Raw genomic sequence first — 18,449 nt, forward strand, 5'->3', positions numbered from 1 at the left:
ATATGAGCAAATAATAACGATAATGATGATAGTATTTGTTAAGCGCTTACTATGTGCCAAGCACTGTTCTAAGGGCTGGGGGAGATACAAGGTCATCAGGTTGTCCCACACGGGGCTCACAGTCTTCATCCCCATTTTAAGGATGAGAGAACTAAGGCGTAGAGAAGTGAAGTGACTTGCCCAAGATCACACAGCAGCCAAATGGTGGAGCTGGGATTAGAACCCATGACCTTCTGACTCCCAGGCCCGTTCGTCCAAATCGAGTTGGACCCAGTCCCTGTCCCACATGGGGCTCCCAGGCTTAATCCCCATTTTCCAGAGGAGGTCACTGAGGCCCAGAGAAGTGAAGTGACTTGCCCGAAGTCACACAGCAGACAAGGGGCAGAGCCGGGATTAGAACCCATGGCCTCCCGACTCCCCGGCCACACGGCTTCCCACAGTGCCCCGGCATTTAGTACAGTGTCTGGTACATAGTAAATGCTTAACAGTACACTATTATTAAGCATTTACTATGTGCCAGACAGTGTACTCAGCGCTGGGGTGGATAGGAGCAAATGGGGTTGGACACTGTCCCTGTTCCACGTGGGGCTCACAGTCTCAATCCCCATTCTCCAGATGAGGGAACTGAGGCCCAGAGAATAATAATAATAATAATGGTACTCGTTAAGCGCTTACTATGTGCCGAGCACTGTTCTAAGCGCCGGGGTAGATACGAGGTCATCAGGTTGTTCCCCCATGGGGCTCCCAGTCTTCATCTCCATTTTCCAGACGAGGGAACTGAGGCCCAGAGAAGGGAAGTGACTCGCCCCAGGTCACACGGCAGACAGGCGGCGGAGGTGGGATTAGAACCCACGGCTTCTGACTCCCAAACCGGCGCTTCTGCCTCTAGGCCATGCTGCTCCGACTTACAGAGAAGCAGCGTGGCTCAGTGGCAAGAGCCCGGGCTTGGGAGTCAGAGGTCATGAGTTCGAATCCCGGCTCCGCCGCTTGTCAGCTGTGTGACCGTGGGCAAGTCGCTTCACCTCTCTGGGCCTCAGTTCCCTCATCTGGAAAATGGGGATGAACTGCGAGCCTCACGTGGGACGACCCGATGACCCCGGATCTACCCCGGCGCTTAGAACAGTGCTCGGCACATAGTAAGCGCTTAGCAAATACCAACGTTATTATTATTACGGGGTGCTCTCTGCGTGCGGGGCACTGTGCCGAGCGCTCGCAGTAATACAAAACAGAGTATCGCACAAAGCCGGTAGTGTCCAGAAGGAGGCCCTTAGAACGGCGCTTGGCCCAAAGTAAGCGCTTGAAGACCACCATCACCGGGGGCGGCCGAGGGAATCCGTAGGGTAGCGAGCGGGGCGGCGGGGGGGTGAGGGGGCGGGAGGGGGGGTCCGCCCGGGGAGGGTGGTCGCCGGTGCCCGTTTTCCCTGACTCCAGCTCAGCTGCGCAGAGGAGCTGCTTGAGAGGATGGCCAGGAAGCCGGCCCTCTGGGAGGCCGAGGTGAGGCCCGGCGGGCGGGAAGGGGTGAGGACGGGGGTGGGATGGGGGGCTCGTTGTGGGGGAGAGTCGGGGTCGGCACTGAGAGATAGGGCCGGGCCTCCTCCTCCCCCCTTCTTCCTTTCTCCTTCCTCCCGCCCGCTCTCCTCCTCTCCATTCACTCAGTTCATTCAACTGAATTTACTGAGCGCTTATCGAAACTCCTCACTGTTGGCTTCGAGGGCCCCCATCCCCCGGCCCCCTCCCACCTCCCCTCCCTTCCGTCCTCCTCCGGCCCGAGCCGCACACCGCGCTCCTCTGCGGCCGCTCGCCTCCTCCCCGGGCCTCCGGCTCGCCCGGCCCGCCGAAGACCCCCGGCCCACGTCCCGCCTCCGTCCTGGACGCCCTCCCTCCTCGGATCCACCAAACTAACTCTCTTCCCCCCTTCCGAGCCCTCCCGAGAGCTCCCCTCCTCCAGGAAGCCTTCCCACACCGAGCCCCCCTTTCCCTCTGCTCCTCCTCCCCTCCCCATCGCCCCGACTCCCTCCCTTTGCTCTACCCCACCTCCCTGCCCCATAGCACTTTGTCTGTATTACATACCTATAATTATAATTCTATTTATTTCTATTAATAATAACAATAATGATGATGATGATGGTATCGGTTAAGCGCTTACTATGTACCAAGCACTTTTCTAAGCGCAGGGGTAGATACAAGGTCATCAGGTTGTCCCCCGTGGGGCTCCCAGTCTTCATCCCCATTTTACAGATGAGGTCGCTGAGACCCAGAGAATAATAATAATAATATTGGTATTTGTTAAGCGCTTACTATGTGCAGAGCACCGTTCTAAGCGCTGGGGTAGATACAGGGTCATCGGGTTGTCCCACGTGAGGCTCGCAGTTAATCCCCATTTTACAGATGAGGTCACTGAGGCCCAGAGAAGTGAAGTGACTTGCCCACGGTCACACAGCAGACAAGTGGCAGAGCCGGGATTCGAACCCATGCCCTCTGACTCCCAAACCCGGGCTCTTTCCACTGAGCCATGCTGCTTCTCATATTAATAATGTGTAAATATCTCTAATTCTATTTATTTAAAATGATGCTACTGATGCCCGTCAAAGGGCAGGGACCGTCTCCATCTGTTGCCGACTTGTTCATTCCAAGCGCTTAGTCCAGTGCTCTGCACCTAGTAAGCGCTCGATAAATACTATTGAATGAATGAATGAATGAATGCCTGTTGACTTGTTTTGCTGTTGTCTCCCCCCTTCTAGACTGAGAGCCCGGTGTGGGCAGGGATTATCCCTATTCGTTGCCGAACTGGACTTCCTAAGCGCTTAATACAGTGCTCTGCACCCAGTAAGAGCTCAATAAATATGATCGAATGAACGAATGAATACAATTCAGCAATAAGGAGAGACCATCCCTGCCCACACCGGGCTCACAGCTTAGGAGTGGGGAGACAGACATCGATACGAGGAAAACGGGCATCAGAATAAATAAATAGAATTATTTATATTTATATGTACGTAAGAGCTGTGGGGCGGAGAGAGGGGGAAGGGCAAGGGGAGCGAGTGGAGGTAACGCGGAAGGGAGGGGGAAACTGAGGAAAAGGGGGGCTTAGTCTGGGAAGGCCTCTTCATTCATTCATTCATAATAATAGTGTTGGTATTTGTGAAGCGCTTACTATGTGCCGAGCACATAGCGCTGGGAGAGATCCAGGGTCATCAGGTCGTCCCAGGTGAGGCTCACAGTCTTCATCCCCATTTTCCAGATGAGGTCACTGAGGCACCGAGAAGTTAAGTGACTTGCCCGGGGTCGTTCAGCTGACAGGTGGCGAAGGCGGAATTGGAACCCGTGACCTCTGACTCCTTCATTCATTCATTCACTGAATTGTATTTATTGAGCGCTTACTGCGTGCAGAGCACTGTACTAAGCGCTTGGGGAGTACAATTCGGCAATAAAGAGAGACGATCCCTGCCCACGGGGGGCTTACAGTCTAGAAAGGGGAAGAGGAACATCAAAACAAGTAAAACAGGCATCGCTAGAAATAAATAGAATTATAGATACGTGTTCTTCCCTCCTCCCCCCCTCCTCCCTTCCATCTCCTCCTCCCACTCCTCCTCTTTTTCCTCCTCTTCCTCCACCTATTTTCCGTGCCTCCCCCCCATCCCTGACTTTTCCATGGATTTGAAAGCTCCGTGTCGCCCGCTGCGTATGTGATGGAGGCGTGGTGCGGGGCAGGGGGAGGGGGAGTCGGGGTGAATTAGGGGGTGCCCCCCGGGGAGTGGAGAGGAGAGGAGAGGAGGGAGGGGTTTGACTCAGAACACGGTTCCCCCCCCATAGGCGCCTCCCCCCCCTCAGTGCCCTGGGGGTGCCCAGGGCGGCCTGGCACCATCAGCCCAATGCCTCTCCCTGGGTCTGTCCTTCGTTGGTATTGATTGAGCGCTTTCCGTGTGCAGAGCACTGTACTGAGCACGGAAGGGGATTGAGCTCAGGGACTTGGTGCGGAGGGGAACTTCCCCATGAGAGGGTCCCAGGCCTCCCCCCAACTTCTTTCAGTAGCCACCCGGGGAGGGGGTCTCTCGGACTCCGAGGGAGAATCGGGTGCAGAGAAGCTACGGAACGGAGGGCCAAGGAAGCTCTGGAAGTCCAGGTGGTGGGTCTGGGAGGCCCCCGACCCGGCTTCTGTCCCCGGGGGGGACCCCGGACCCCTGGGTCCTCCCCCCACCCCGTGAGGGCCCGTCTGTCCCCACAGATCCGCGCCTACATGCGGCAGGTCCTGGAGGGGCTCCGCTACCTGCATCACAACCACGTGCTGCACCTGGACATCAAGGTGACCGGAGGCTGGCGGTGATGGGGGTGGAGGGTGAGGGCGTGGGGGGCCGGGGAGGGCGGACGGCAGTCGAGGGGCACCGTCTCTGCCCAGCTCCCGTCCCCTCGGGTCTCCCTCTCCCCCCGGGTAAAGCAGAAAGCATTTGGACAAAGCACTTCACTTCTCTGGGCCTCAGTGACCTCATCTGGCCTCCAGTGGTCAGTGACCTCATCTGTTGGTATTTGTTAAGCGCCTACTCTGTGCCGAGCACTGTTCTAAGCGCTGGGGTAGATACAGGGTCATCAGATCGTCCCACGTGAGGCTCACAGTTAATCCCATTTTCCAGACGAGGGAACGGAGGCCCAGAGAAGTGAAGTGACTTGCCCACAGTCACCCGGTAGGGTTTCGAACCCATGACCTCTGACTCCCAAGCCCGGGCTCTTTCCACTGAGCCACGCTGCTTCTCGTATGAGCCCCACGTGGGACAACCTGATGACCTTGAATCTACCCCCGGGGGGAACCCTGCTTCAGTCCTCTGGAGACCCTTCCTCAGCCCACTGGGACCCTTCCCCTCCTCAACCCCCTGGGATTCATTCGTTCGTTCGATCCTATTTATTGAGCGCTTCCTATGTGCAGAGCACTGGACTGAGCGCTTGGAAAGTGCAATTCGGCAACAGAGAGAGGCAATCCCTGCCCAACGTCGGGCTCGCAGTCTAGAGAAGGGGGAGATGGACGGCAGTACAAGTCAAGAGGCATAATAATAATAATGTTGCCGTTTGTTAAGCGCTTACTATGTGCCGAGCACTGTTCTAAGCGCTGGGGTAGATACAGGGTCGTCAGGTTGCCCAACGTGAGGCTCACAGTTAATCCCCATTTTCCAGATGAGGGAACGGAGGCCCAGAGAAGTGAAGTGACTCGCCCACAGTCACGCAGCTGACGAGTGGCAGAGCCGGGAGTCGAACCCGTGACCTCTGACTCCGAAGCCCGGGCTCTTTCCACTGAGCCACGCTGCTTCCCTCAAATCAATAAATGGAATTATAGATCTATGCATACATACATAAGTAGCGTGGGACGGGGGAACGGGGGAAGAGCAAAGAGAGCGAATCAGGGGGACGCGGAGGGGAGGAGGAGCTGAGGAAAAGGGGGGCTTAGTCTGGGAAGGCCTCTTGGAGGAGGTGGGCCTTCAGTAGGGGTTTGAAGGGGAGGAGAGTGAGTGATCCAAGTGGGATAATAATAATAATAACTACAGGGTTTCATAAGCACTTTCTAGGTGCCAAGAACTGTTCTAAGCACTGGGGTAGATATGAATGAGGTCATCAGGTTAGACCCAGTCCCTGTCCCACATGGGGCCCGCGGTCTCAATCCCCATTTTTCAGAGGAGGTCAGTGAGGCCCAGAGAAGTGACTTGCTCAAGGTCACACAGCAGACAAGCGGCAGAGCCGGGATGAGAACCCACGACCCCTGACTCCCAAGCCCGGGCTCTTGCCGCTACGCCCTCCCCTGATGATAGTAATAATCACGATGGTATTTGTTAATACTAATGTTGGTATTTGTTAAGCGCTTACTATGTGCCGAGCACTGTTCTAAGCGCTGGGGAAGACACAGGGGAATCAGGTTGTCCCACGTGGGGCTCCCAGTCTTCATCCCCATTTTACAGATGAGGTCACTGAGGCACCGAGAAGTGAAGTGACTTGCCCAAAGTCACACAGCTGACAGGTGGCGGAGCCGGGGTTCGGACCCACGAACTCTGACTCCAAAGCCCGTGCTCTTTCCAGTGAGCCACGCTGCTTCCATTTGTTGTGCGCCTACTATGTGCCGAGCACTGTTCTAAGCGCTGGAGGAGACACAAGTTCATCAGGTTGTCCCACGTGGGGCTCGCAGTTTTAAATCCCCATTTTCCAGATGAGGTCCTGAGGCACAGAGGAGTGAAGTGCTCCGTCCAAGGTCACACAGCAGACACGGGGCGGAGGCGGGATTAGAACCCACGACCTCTGACTCCCAAGCCCGGCCTCTTGCCGCTGGCCACGCTGCTTCCTTCCTCAGCCCCCCGGGGACCCTTCCCGAGCCCCCGAGGGCCTTCCCTCAGCCCCCCAGGGTCCCTTCGTCCCCCCCCGGGCCTTTGCGAAACGCTCCCCTCTTTCCTTCCCCCGGTCACTCCTCCCCGCAGCCGGAAAACCTGCTGGTGGCCGCGGGGTCAGGGGAGCAGGTGCGGCTCTGTGACTTCGGGAACGCCCAGGAGCTGAAGCTCGGGGAGCCCCAGTACTGCCAGTACGGCACCCCGGAATTCGTGGGGCCCGAGATCGTCAACCAGACCCCCGTGACCTGCGTCACTGACATCTGGTAACCCCGGGGCCGGGAAAGGGCCGGAGCACAACCGGATCGGGATGGGGACGGGCGGCGGGAGGTGGAGGTGGGGACCTGGGGGTCAGCAGGGAGAGAAATGGGGCTAGACCGGAACCTCCTTGAGGCCAGCGATCGTGTCTACTCACTCTGTAGTCCCCTTCTGAACGCCTAGTAATAATAATCATAATAGCCGTGATATTTGTGAAGCGCTTACTATGTGCCAGGCACTTTAATAATAATAATAGTGTCGGTATTTGTTAAGCGCTTACTACGTGCAGAGCACCGTTCTAAGCGCGGGGGGAGATCCAGGTTGTCCCACGTGAGGCTCACAGTCTTCATCCCCATTTGACAGGTGAGGGAACTGAGGCCCAGAGAAGTGAAGGGACTTGTCCCCAGTCATACAGCTGACAAGTGGAGGAGCCGGGATTCGAACCCATGACCTCTGACTCCCAAGCGCGGGCTCTTTCCACTGAGCCACGCTGGCGTGGTTACGAGCCAACGGGGTTGGACACGGTCCCTGTCCCACGTGGGGCTCACGGTCTCCAGCCCCATTTTCCAGAGGAGGGAACTGAGGCCCAGAGAAGTGAAGTGACTTGCCCGAGGTCACACAGCAGACAAGTGGCAGAGTCGGAATTAGAACCCATGACCTTCTGACTGCCAGGCCCGTGGTCTATCCACCAAGCCATGCCGCTTCACATGTAGTAGTCACTTCACTTCTCTGGGCCTCAGTGACCTCATCTGTAAAATAGGGATGAAGACTGGGAGCCCCACGGGGGACGACCCGATAACCTTGTATAATAATCGTGGTATTTATTAAGCGCTTACCATGTGCCGAGCACCGTTCTAAGCGCTGGGGGAGATACAAGGTTATCAGGTTGTCCCATGTGGGGCTCACAGTCTTAATCCCCATGTTACAGATGAGGTCACTGAGGCACAGAAAAATGAAGTGATTTACCCAAGGTCACGCAGCAGACAAGGGGCGGAGCCGGGATTGGAACTCACGTCCTCTGGCTCCCAAGCCCCGGCTCGTTCCACTAAGCCACGCTGCTTGTATCTACCCTAGCGCTTAGAACAGTGCTTGGCACCTAATAAGGGCTTAACAAATAGCATCATTAATAACAATAATAATAATAATGGTGGTATTTGTTAAGCTCTTACTAGGTGCCAAGCACTGTTCTAAGCGCTGGGGGCAACAGGGTGATCGGGTTGTCCCTTTGAGGCTCACAGTTTTAATCCCCGTTTTACAGATGAGGGAACTGAGGCACAGAGAAGTGAAGTGACTTGCCCACAGTCACACAGCTGATAAGTGGCAGAGCCGGGATTATTATATAGTAGATTGTCGGCTTCTTGAGGGCAGGAATCCCATCTACTATATTGTTCTCTCCCAAGCGCTCAGTTCAGTACCCTTCGTAGAGTAGGTTGTCAGCTCTTTGAGGGCAGGAATCATGTTTACTAACTGCTGTCCTCTCCCAAGCACTCAGTAATAATAATAATAATGATTGTGATAGTTGTTAAGCACTTACCAGGCACCGTACTGAGCGGTTATCCTCTCCCAAGCACTCAGTACAGAGCCCTAAATGGAGTAAATCTGCTCCTTGAGGGCAGAAATCCTGTCTACTGACTCTACTGTCCTCTTCCAAGCGCTCAGTGCAGGGCTCCACGTGCAGTAGAATATGTTTCTAAAGGGCAGGGATTGCGTCTATTAATGAATAATAACGAGGATGGTATTCGATAAGCGTTTACTATGTGCCAAGCACTGTTCTGAGCGTTGAGCAGCGTTCTAGGCGCCGGTCCTTTCCCAAGCAAGCGCTCAGTCCAGTGCTCTGCACAGAACAGGCGCCCAGTAGCTCCCGTCGATCGACGGATGGGTTGGGGGGGCTTGGGGGGCAGTTGGTGACACCCCTCTCTGTCTTCCCTCCCCAGGCCAGTGGGAGTGGTCGCCTTCCTGTGGTAAGGGTCTCTTCTGTCCCCGACTCAGAGGTCCCCACCCACCCACGCCGGGTTTTTCATTCAATAGTGCTTATTGAGCGCTTACTATGTGCAGAGCACTGTACTGAGCGCTCGGAATGGACAAATCGGCAACAGTTAGAGCCAGTTTTTGGGGTGGACGCGCGAGTAGGAGCCGGCAGGGGGGCAGAACCCCCACGAGCCTAGCCTCTGGCCTCAGCTCTCCCCCCGTCCTGTAGCTCCCCTCCGGACTGCCCCGGCCCACTGAGCCCACTCCCTGCCCTTCCGTTCCAATGATTCCCAACGTTTCCCGTTTCGGCCCCCGCCTCCCTCTCCCACTTCCTTCTAAGCCAGCTTTCCGCGACCCCGGTCCCTCAGCGACCTTATCCCAATCCTCCCAGAATCTCATCCCCATCCCCGCTTCCCTGGCCCCCACAGCGACCCTGCCTCCCTGGGATCCCGACCCCGTCGCCCCGTGACCCCACCTCTCTTTGACGCCGTCCCCTCAGTACCCCATCTTCCCGCGACCTTGACCTCCAGTGACCTTGCCTCCTTGTGATCCCGTCCCCCCGGTAACCCAGTCCTCCCAGTAACCCGTCTCCCTCCGACCCTGTCGCCCCAGTGACCCCTATCCCGGCGACCCCGGGACCCATCTCCCTCTCGGGTTGACCCCAACGACCCCATCCTCGGTGAGCCCACCTTCCCGTGACCCTGTCTCCAATGACCCATCTCCCTGTGACGGCGACCCCGAGTGCCCCCATTTCCCTGTGGCCGCGCCCCCAGAGCCCCCTCCCTGCCGCCCTCCCAGCTTGACGGGGATCTCGCCGTTCGTGGGGGAGAGCGACCGAGCCACCCTGATGAACATCCGCAACTACAACGTGGCCTTCGAGGAGAAGACGTTCGTCAGCCTCACCAGGGAGGCCCGCGGCTTCCTCATCAAGGTCCTGGTCAGGGACCGCCTGTGAGTCCGGGGTCCGGCCCGCCCCCGGCCCCTCCGACCCCTGGGCGAGGGGGCCGCCTCACCCTAACAGACCCCGTCTGGCCACCCCGAGACCCCACAGCTGCAGACCCCGGGCCAGAACTCAGCAGCCGAGATTCCCTGCTTGCCCTATCTTCGGGCTTCGTAATAACGATAATAATAATGGTATATGTTAAGCGCTTACTATGTACCAAGCACTGTTCTAGGTGCTGGACCCCACCGCCACTCCTCCTCTTCTCTCTTTTCCTGCTCCTGCTCCTCCTCCTATTCTTCCTACTCTTCCTGCTCCCACCTCCTGCTCTTCCTCTTTTTCCTCCTCCCTTCTCTTTCTGCTCTTCCTCCTTTTCCTCCTTTCTCCTCCTCTTCCTCCTCCTTTTTCTTGCTCCTCTTTCTCCTCCTCCCTTCTTCTCCTCCTCCTTTCTCTCCTCGTCCTCCTGCTCCTTCTCCCTTTTCCTGCTCCTCTTCCTCCTCCTTTTTCTTGCTCCTCTTTCTCTTCCTCCCTTCTTCTCCTCCTCCTTTCTCTCCTCGTCCTCCTGCTCCTTCTCCCTTTTCCTGCTCCTCTTTCTCCTCCTTACTCTTGCTCCTCTTTCTCCTCCTCCCTTCTTCTCCTCCTCCTTTTTCTCCTCGTCCTCCCGCTCCTCCTCCCTTTTCCTGCTCCTCTTTCTCCTCCTCCCTTCTTTTCCTCCTTTTTCTCCTCATCCTCCTGCTCCTCCTCCCTTTTCCTGCTCCTCTTTCTCCTCCATCCTTCTTCTCCTCCTCCTATTTCTCCTCCTCCTCCTGCTCCTCCTCCCTTTTCCTGCTCCTCTTCCTCCTCCAATTCTTCTTACTCTTCCTGCTCCTCCTTCTCCCTTCTCCTTCTGCTCTTCCTCCTTTTCCTTCTCCTCCTCACTTCACCTTTCTTCTCCTCCTCCTCTCCTTTCTCCTTCTCCTCCTCCCTTTTCCAGCTCCTCTTCATCCTCCTATTCTTCTTAATCTTCCTGCTCTTCCTCCCTTCTCTTTCTGCTCTTCCTCCTTTTCCTCCTCCTCCCTTCCTCCTGCTCCTCCCTTTTCCTGCTCCTCTTTCTCCTCCTCCTCCCTTTTCCTGCTCCTCTTCCTCCTCATATTTTTCCTACTCTTCCTGCTCCTCCTCCTCCTTCTCCTTCTCTTCTTTCTCCTCCTCCTGCTTCTCCCTGACCCCTTGGATGCATGAGTAGGAGCCAGTAGGGGGGCAGAAACCCCACGGGCCTCTGGCCTCAGCTCTCTCCCCGTCTCTTTCTGCCCTTTCTCCTTTTCCTCCTCTTTTCTCCTCCTCCCTTCTTCTCCTCCCTCCCCTCCTCCTCCTCCTCCCTTTTTCTGCTCCTCTTCCTCCTCCTATTCTTCCTACTCTTTCTGCTCCTCCTCCTTTTCCTCCTCCTCCTTTCCTCCCTTCTTCTCCTACTTCTCATCTTTCTCTGCCTCCTCCTGTTCCTACTCCTATTCTCCCTAATCTTCCTGCTCCCCCAGCTCCCTTCTCTTTCTGCTCCTCCTCCGTTCTGCTCCTCCCTTCTCTTCCCTCCTCCTCCTCTTCTTTCTCCTCCTCTGCCTCATCGTCGTCGTCCCCCCCCGCCCCCCGCCCCAGCCCATCCTGCTCCTCCAGGGCCCTGTTGGCCCTTGGCCCTCCCCTCAGTGTCTCTGTCCCCCCGGCAGGCGACCCACGGCAGAGGAGACCCTGGAACACCCCTGGTTCAAGGTGAATGTCCCCCCTAAGGGTAGGGGGAGCTGGAAGCAGTGTGGGGGGGCAGTCCCCGGGACCCCCTAAAATGCCTCCAGCCCCTCTGGGAAGCTGCTCCCTGCAGAACGACTGGCAACTTTGGGGCGGGCTAACTGATGAGGGGCCCGGGGCGAGGTGAGGGTGGGGGTGCACCAGGTGCTCCCCTCACCCTCCTATTGCTCTCCCCTCCCCCTCCCACTCGGCCCGCCGTGCTCGGGGGACGCAGACGCTGGCAAAGGGGGCTAACATCAGCACCGACCACCTGAGGCTGTTCCTGTCTCGCAGACGGTGGCAGGTAAGACCCTAACCCCACCCACCCTAATGATAATTATAATAACGATGAGAATAATTGTGATATTTACTTACTTGCTAAGGGCCGGGCACCGTTCTAAGCGCTGGGGGTGGATACAAGCGGCTTGGCCTAGTGGCTAGAGCCGGGGTCAGGGAGGCGGAAGGTCACGGGTTCTGTTGCCACCTCCGCCGCTTGTCTGCCGGGTGACCTTGGGCTAGTCCCTTCCCTTCTCTGGGCCTCAGTTCCCTCATCTGGAAAATGGGGATGGAGACCGTGAGGTCGAGGTGGGCCAGGGACTGTGTCCGACCCGATTTGCTCGTCTCCACTCCAGCGCCTAGTACGGCGCCCGGCCCATAGTAAGCGCTTAATGAATACCACCATTATTATTACACAAGCAGCATGGGGTAGTGGGTAGAGCCCGGGGCCCGGAGGTCAGAAGGTCACGGGTTCTCATCCCGGCTCCTCCACTCGTCTGCTGTGTGACCTTGGGCGAGTCCCTCCGCTTCTCTGGGCCTCAGTTTCCTCATCTGCAAAGCGGGGACGGAGACCGTGAGCCCCACGGGGGACAACCCCATGAGCTCGTGTCTATGTCAGCGCTTAGAACAAGGCCCGAGCCACAGTAAGGGCTTAACAGATAGGCTCATCATTGTCATTATTATTATTAAACCATCATCACGATTAGGATGATAAGCAAATGAAGGGGGGGGCGGGGGTCTGGCTGCCCTCCCGGCCCCCGCTGAACGCCCCCCTCGGCCCGCAGCGGTCCCAGGTGAGCTACAAGTGCCGTCTGGTCCTTCGGCCGATCCCGGAGCTGCTGCGGGAGCCGGGGGGCCGCGTGTCGGTGGCCGTCCCCCGCCGGCCGCCCCCCGGGGGTCTCTCCTCGTCCTCCGACTCCGAGGAGCTGGAGGAGCTGCCTTCGGTCCCGCGGCCCCTGCAGCCCGAGTTCTCCGGCTCCCGGGTCTCGCTGACCGAAATCCCCACGGAGGACGAGGCGGCCCCGACGGCCTTGGCCGAGGGGTTCGGCCGGGAGCCGGGTGTCCCCTCGACGGCGGCGGCCCCGGCCCCCGCCGGGCCGGTCCTGCGGGCCTCCCGCCCGGCTGGCCAGGCCCAGGCCGGCGACTCGGGCCGGCGGGCCGAGGACGGGAGGGTCAGCGGCCTGCGCGGACCACTGCTGGAGAGCCTGTCCGGGCCCGGCCGGGGCCCCCGGCCCAGGGACCCCCGGCTGAGCCGGGCCGCGTCCAGCGAGGCCGCCCCTGTCCGGCCGCCCCCGCCCGAGGCCCTGCGGAAGAGCAGCTCCTTCTGCCAGGGCGAGGCCCAGCCCCGGGGCCGTCACCGCCGGGCCGGAGCCCCCCTGGAGATCCCCCTGCCCCGCCTGGGTGCCCAAAGCCTCCGCCAATCGCCCTCCCTGTCTGCTGTCGGCGAGGACCGGCCCCCGGCCCTCCGGGCCCCCGGCCCCCCTTCCCCCGCTCCCCGGGCCCCCGGTCCCCCATCCCCCCCCCCCCGGGACCCCCAGGACCCCGGCCCCCCGGGGGCCCGGGGGGCCTCTCCCCGGCCGGAGGGTGAGCCGGAGGGCCGGAGGAAGGCCCCGCTCAGCCCCGACGGGGCCGGACCCCGGGAGGACCGGCCGCCCCCCGCCACGCCTTACGCCCGGGCCATACGGGCCCTGCAGCTGCCCGGTGACCCCCGGCTGACCCCGCCGGCGGTCGCCACCAGCCCCGGTCCCCAGCCGGCCCGGCCGGCCCAGCCGGCGGCCCAAGAGGCCGGAGGCCCGCCCCCCGACCTCAAGCCCGCCGGCCCGGCCTGGAGAGACACCCGGCCGCCGGCCCCGGGATTGGACTCGGAGGAGATCTTCGAGGCCAAGTTCAAGCGCGGAGGCCACTGGCCCCTGGGCCGGGGCCTGCGGCTCCTCGTCCGCTCCCGCTCTGAGGAGAGGGGACCCTCGGGCCCCTGGAGGTCCGAAGACCCCATGTACCGGCCCAGTCCGGCCGGGACCCCCCTGGAGCTGGTGAGGAGGCCTCAGCGGGCCCTCTCCGTCCAGGACCTGGCCGGGGCCGGGGCCGGCGGGGAGAAGGGCTTCGTGCGCCGCCTCTCCCTGTCCCTGGCCCAGCGGCTGCGCCGGACCCCCCCGGCCCAACGTCGGGCCTCGTGGGGTCCGCAGGACGGGGACGGGACGGAGGCCGGCGGGTCACCGGTCCTGGCCGTGCGCAGGAGGCTGAGCGCCACCCTGGAGCGGCTGTCCGGCCGCCTGCGCGGGGAGGCCGGGGGGACCCCGCCCCTGCTGGGCCGCCTGCGGAGGGCCACGTCCGAGGGAGACCACCTGCGGGCCGTCGGGCTGGGCCCCCCGCACAACCAGCTGGCCGCCCAGGTGGGCGCCTCGCCCTCGGCCGACTCTCTGGGCTCCTCGGCCAGCGCCTCCTCCGCCTCCTCAGGTGGGTCCGGAGGGGCCCGGGGGAGAAGGGAGGGTCCGCAGGACGGGGGGCAGGTCTGGGGGAGCCGGGAGGATCCGGGGAGGCGGGGGGCCTGGGGAAGCCCGGATGGGGGTCTGAAGGAGCCGTGGGAGGCCTGAAGGGGGTGGGGGGAGGTCTGGGGGAGCCAGGAGGCTCCGGAGGAGCCGTCGGGGTCGAGGAGGGCCTGGGGAAGCCGGGGGGGGGGGTCTGGAGGAGCCGTGGGAGGCTTAGAGGATGGGGGAGGTCTGAGAGACCTGTGGGAGGCCTGAGGAGGGGAGGAGGTCTAGGGGAGCCAAGAGGGTCCTGGGGGAGCCGTCGGGGTCGAGGAGGGCCTGGGGAAGCCCGGGTGGGAGTCTGGAGGAGCCGTGGGACCGGGAGAAGGAGGTCTGGAGGAGCTGGGGGAGGCCCGAGGAGGGGAGGAGGTTCTGGGGGAGCCAAGAGGGTCCTGGGGGAGCCGGTGGGGTCAGGGAGAGGCTGGGGAAGCCCGGGTGGGAGTCTGGGGGAGCAATGGGAGGTCTGAGAGGAGGGGGAGGTCTGGGGGAGCCGTGGGAGGCCTGAAGAGTGGGGAGGTCTGGGGGAGCCGTGGGAGGCCTGAGAGGAGGGGGACGTCTGGGGGAGCCAGGAGGGTCTGGAGGACCCTGTCACGGCTGACAGGGGACTGGGGAAGCCCAGGTGAGAATCTGGGGGAGCCCTGGGAGGCCCGAGGAAGGGGCGGGCCAGGGGGAAGTGGGAGGGTCCAGAGGAGGGGGGAGGTCTGGGGGAGCCAGGAGGGCCCGGGGGAGTCACTGGGGCCGAGGAGGGCCTGAGGAAGCCCGGGTGGGAATCTGGAGGAGCTGTGGGAGGCCTGAGGAGGGGTGGGGAGGTCTGGGGGAGCCCTGAGAAGAAGGGGAGCTCTGGGGGAGCCAGGAGGGTCCAGAGGAGCCGTCGGGGCCGAGGAGGGCCCGGAGAAGCCCGGGTGGGAGGCCGGAGAAGCCGTGAGGGGCTCTAACCCTGCTTTTTTTGTGGGTGGGGGGGTCCGGTCCTTCTGCAGCCCTGGGGGAGGGTCCGAGCCTGCGATCTCGCTGGGAGCGCTGGGGCCTGTCCAGGCACCGGAAAGACAAGACTTCGTCCCAGCCCAGCCTCTCCGCCAGCGCCGGGGAAGAATCCAGCCCGGACCCCCAGTATGTGCGCAGCGAGTCAGGTACCCGATGGACTCTCCTTCCGCCCGGCCTCCACGGGGACCCCTATTGCCCACCTCCCCCACCCCCGATTCTCCAGGTTTCCACCATCAATTAATCCATGAGATTTATTGAGCGCTTATTGTGTGCAGAGCACTGTACTGAGTGCTTGGGAGAGGACACTATTATTATTATTATTATGGTATTTGATAAGCGCTTGCTATGTGCCAAGCACCGTACTAAGCACTGGGGTGGAAACAAGCAAATCCAGTTGGACACAGTCCATGTCTTACATTCTTCATCCCCATTTTACAAAGTGAAATGAATATATACATATATATATATATATATTCATATATATACATATATATACTCCAGTGCTTAGAACAGTGCTTGACACATAGTAAGTGCTTAACAAACACCATTTTATATATACATACATACACACATTCTTCATCCCCATTTTACAAAGTGAAATGAATATATGATATATATACATATATATATATTCATTTCACTTTGTAAAATGGGGATGAAGAATGTATATATATATATATATGAAATGGTGTTTGTTAAGCACCTACTATGTGCCAAGCACTGTTCTAAGCACTGGAGTAGATACAAAGCAATCAGGTCGCCCCACATGGGGCTCACAGTCTTCACCCCCCTTTTCCAGATGAGGTCACTAAGGCCCAGAGAAGTGAATTGGCTCACCCGAGGTCTCGCAGCAGACAAGTGGCGGAGCCGGGATTAGAACCCACACCCTCTGACTCCCCAGTCCAGGCTCTTGCCACTCAGCCACGCTGCTTCTCACACTAGAACACGATCGCCGGCCCCGACTCTCCGCTTCTCCCCTCTCCCCGCCCCCCTGGCCAGCCAGCTGCGCCCCTTCCTCCTCTCCCCACAGCTGTGCCCACGGAACCCCAACTCCGTGCCAGCTCCGCACCGTGCCAGCCTTCCTCTTTGCCAGATGCCATGATTAGATCCGGGCGCTTAGCGCCAGCCTCCTGGTTTCCGGCCCCAGAGCCAGGCTCTTGGATCCGGGCGGCTGGTGGCGGGCCGACTCTGAGCCCCCGGCCCCGCCAACCCCCGGGACCCCCTCTCCGGAGGAGCAGGGTGGCCTAATGGATAGAGCCCGGGCCTGGGAGTCAGAAGGACCCCGGCTCCTCCGCTCATCTGCTGTGTGACCTTGAGAGAATCACTGTGCTTCTCTGAGCCTCGATTCCCTCATCTGAACAAGGGGGATTAAGAGCGTGAGCCCCGGGTGGGACAGGGGCCGTGTTCTGTCCGACCTGATGAACTTGTATCTACCCCAGCGCACAGAACGGTGCCTGGCACCTAGTAAGGGCCCAACACATACCATCATTTTTATTATCATTACCCCTGAGGCTAACCCGGCTCTCCCCGCAGACTTTCCCCCCGTCTTCCACATCAAGCTGAAGGACCAGGTGTTGCTGGAGGGGGAGGCCGTGACCCTGCTCTGCCTGCCTGCGGCCTGTCCCGCCCCCCAAATCTCCTGGATGAAAGGTACCCCGTCCTATCTTCTCCTTTCCTCTTGTCCCACGCCCTTCTGCGTCGCCCTGACTCGCTCCCTTTCTTCATCCCCCCTTCCTCATCGCACCACTTAGGCCCACATCCCTCATTTATTTCCTTCCATTCATGTCTGTCTCCCCGTCTAGACTGTCAGCTCGTTGCGGGCAGGGAATCTACTTCTGATTGTTGTCCTCTCCCAAGCGCTTAGTACAGTGCTCCGCTCCAGAAATATGATCGAATGAATGAATGAATGAATGCCCCCCCCCCCCCCCAAGCCCCACAGCATTTACAACCGTATCTATCTTTTATTCATTTCTACTCCTGTCTATCTCCCCTTCTAGACTGTCAGCGCGTTGTCGGGAGGAATATGTGTGTTCTATTATATTCTGGGGAGAATGGATTATATTCTCCCCAGCTTTTAATACAGTGCTGTGCACATAGTAAGCGCTCAATAAATACGACTGACCGAGTGACTTCTGGGACCCTCCCTCTTACCCTTCCGCTCTGCATGAGCCAAACGGGGAGAGAGGCAGCGTGGCTAAGGGGAAAGAGCCCGGGCTTGGGAGTCAGAGGTCCTGAGTTCTAATCCCAGATCTGCCACTTATCAGCTGTGTGACTTTGGGCAAGTCACTTTACTTCTCTGTGCCTCGGTTCCCTCAACTGTAAAATGGGGATTAAGACCGTGAACCCCACGGGGGACAACCTGATGACCTTGTATCTACCCCAGTGGTTAGAACGGTGCTTGGCACATAGTAAGCGCTTAAAAAATGCCATAATTATTATTATTAATATTGCATAGTGGATAGAGCCCAGGCCTGGGAGTCAGAAGGTCATGGATTCGCATGCCAGCTCCACCACTTGTCTGCTGTGTGACCTTGGGCGAGTCGCTTCACTTCTCTGGGCCTCAGTTCCCTCATCTGTCAAATGGGGATCGAGACAGTGTCTCCCACGTAGGACAGGGACTATGTCCAACCCAGTTTGCTTGCATCCACCCCAACGCTTAGTATGGTGCCTGGCACATAGTAAGCGCTTAACAAATACCATTATTATTCATTCAGTCGCATTTATTGAGCGCTTATTGTGTGCAGAGCACTGTACTAAGCACTTGGAAAGTACAATTCGGCAGCAAATAGAGAGAAAATAGAAATAGATAGAAAACAAATAGAAATATTACTATCCCTCAAACTCTTAGTGGAGTGCACTGCACGCAGTAAGCGCTCAGTAAATACGGCTGACTGTCTGATTTCGAACCCCATGCGGTACAGGGACTGTGTCCAACCCGATTTGCTTGGATCCACCCCAGCGTTTAGTACAGAGCCTCCCTCTAGACTGCGAGCTCGGTGTGGGCAGGGATGGTCTCTATTACTCTATTGTACTTTCCCAAGCGTTTAATCCAGTGCTCTGCACACAGTAAATGCTCAATAATTACGTTTGAATGAATGTCACACCGTAAGGGCTTAACAAATATTATTATCATTATTATTATTATTGTTATTATTATTCTAGGACCCTCCCCCTGCCCGAGCCAGAAGGGGAGAGACCAGGGTGAGGGCCAAAGGGGAGTAACATGTCTTAGTGGCGAGAGCCCGGGCTTGGGAGTCAGAGGACCTGGGTTCTAATCCCGGCTCCTCCCCGTGTCCTCTGTGTGGCCTCGGCCAAACCGCTTCACTTCTCCGGGCCTCGGTCGCATCGTCTGTAAAATGGGGGTGAAGACCGTGAGCCCCATGTGGGACAACCTGA

General features: G+C 58.9%; 1 protein-coding gene across 1 annotated transcript in view; it reads left to right on the forward strand.

The window, feature by feature from the left end:
• The window catches only part of SPEG (striated muscle enriched protein kinase), a 143,307-nt gene that overhangs the window by 110,763 nt on the left and 14,095 nt on the right, over positions 1-18,449 (forward strand). Inside the window, 11 exon segments of the mRNA XM_029063161.1 lie at positions 1,437-1,494; positions 4,226-4,303; positions 6,450-6,622; positions 8,549-8,575; positions 9,381-9,533; positions 11,217-11,259; positions 11,507-11,575; positions 12,333-13,031; positions 13,131-14,001; positions 15,050-15,199; positions 16,587-16,703. Coding sequence (XP_028918994.1) covers positions 1,437-1,494; positions 4,226-4,303; positions 6,450-6,622; positions 8,549-8,575; positions 9,381-9,533; positions 11,217-11,259; positions 11,507-11,575; positions 12,333-13,031; positions 13,131-14,001; positions 15,050-15,199; positions 16,587-16,703 — 2,438 coding nt within the window.

Source organism: Ornithorhynchus anatinus, chromosome 1, assembly GCF_004115215.2.
Source record: "Ornithorhynchus anatinus isolate Pmale09 chromosome 1, mOrnAna1.pri.v4, whole genome shotgun sequence".
Lineage (NCBI taxonomy): Eukaryota > Metazoa > Chordata > Mammalia > Monotremata > Ornithorhynchidae > Ornithorhynchus > Ornithorhynchus anatinus.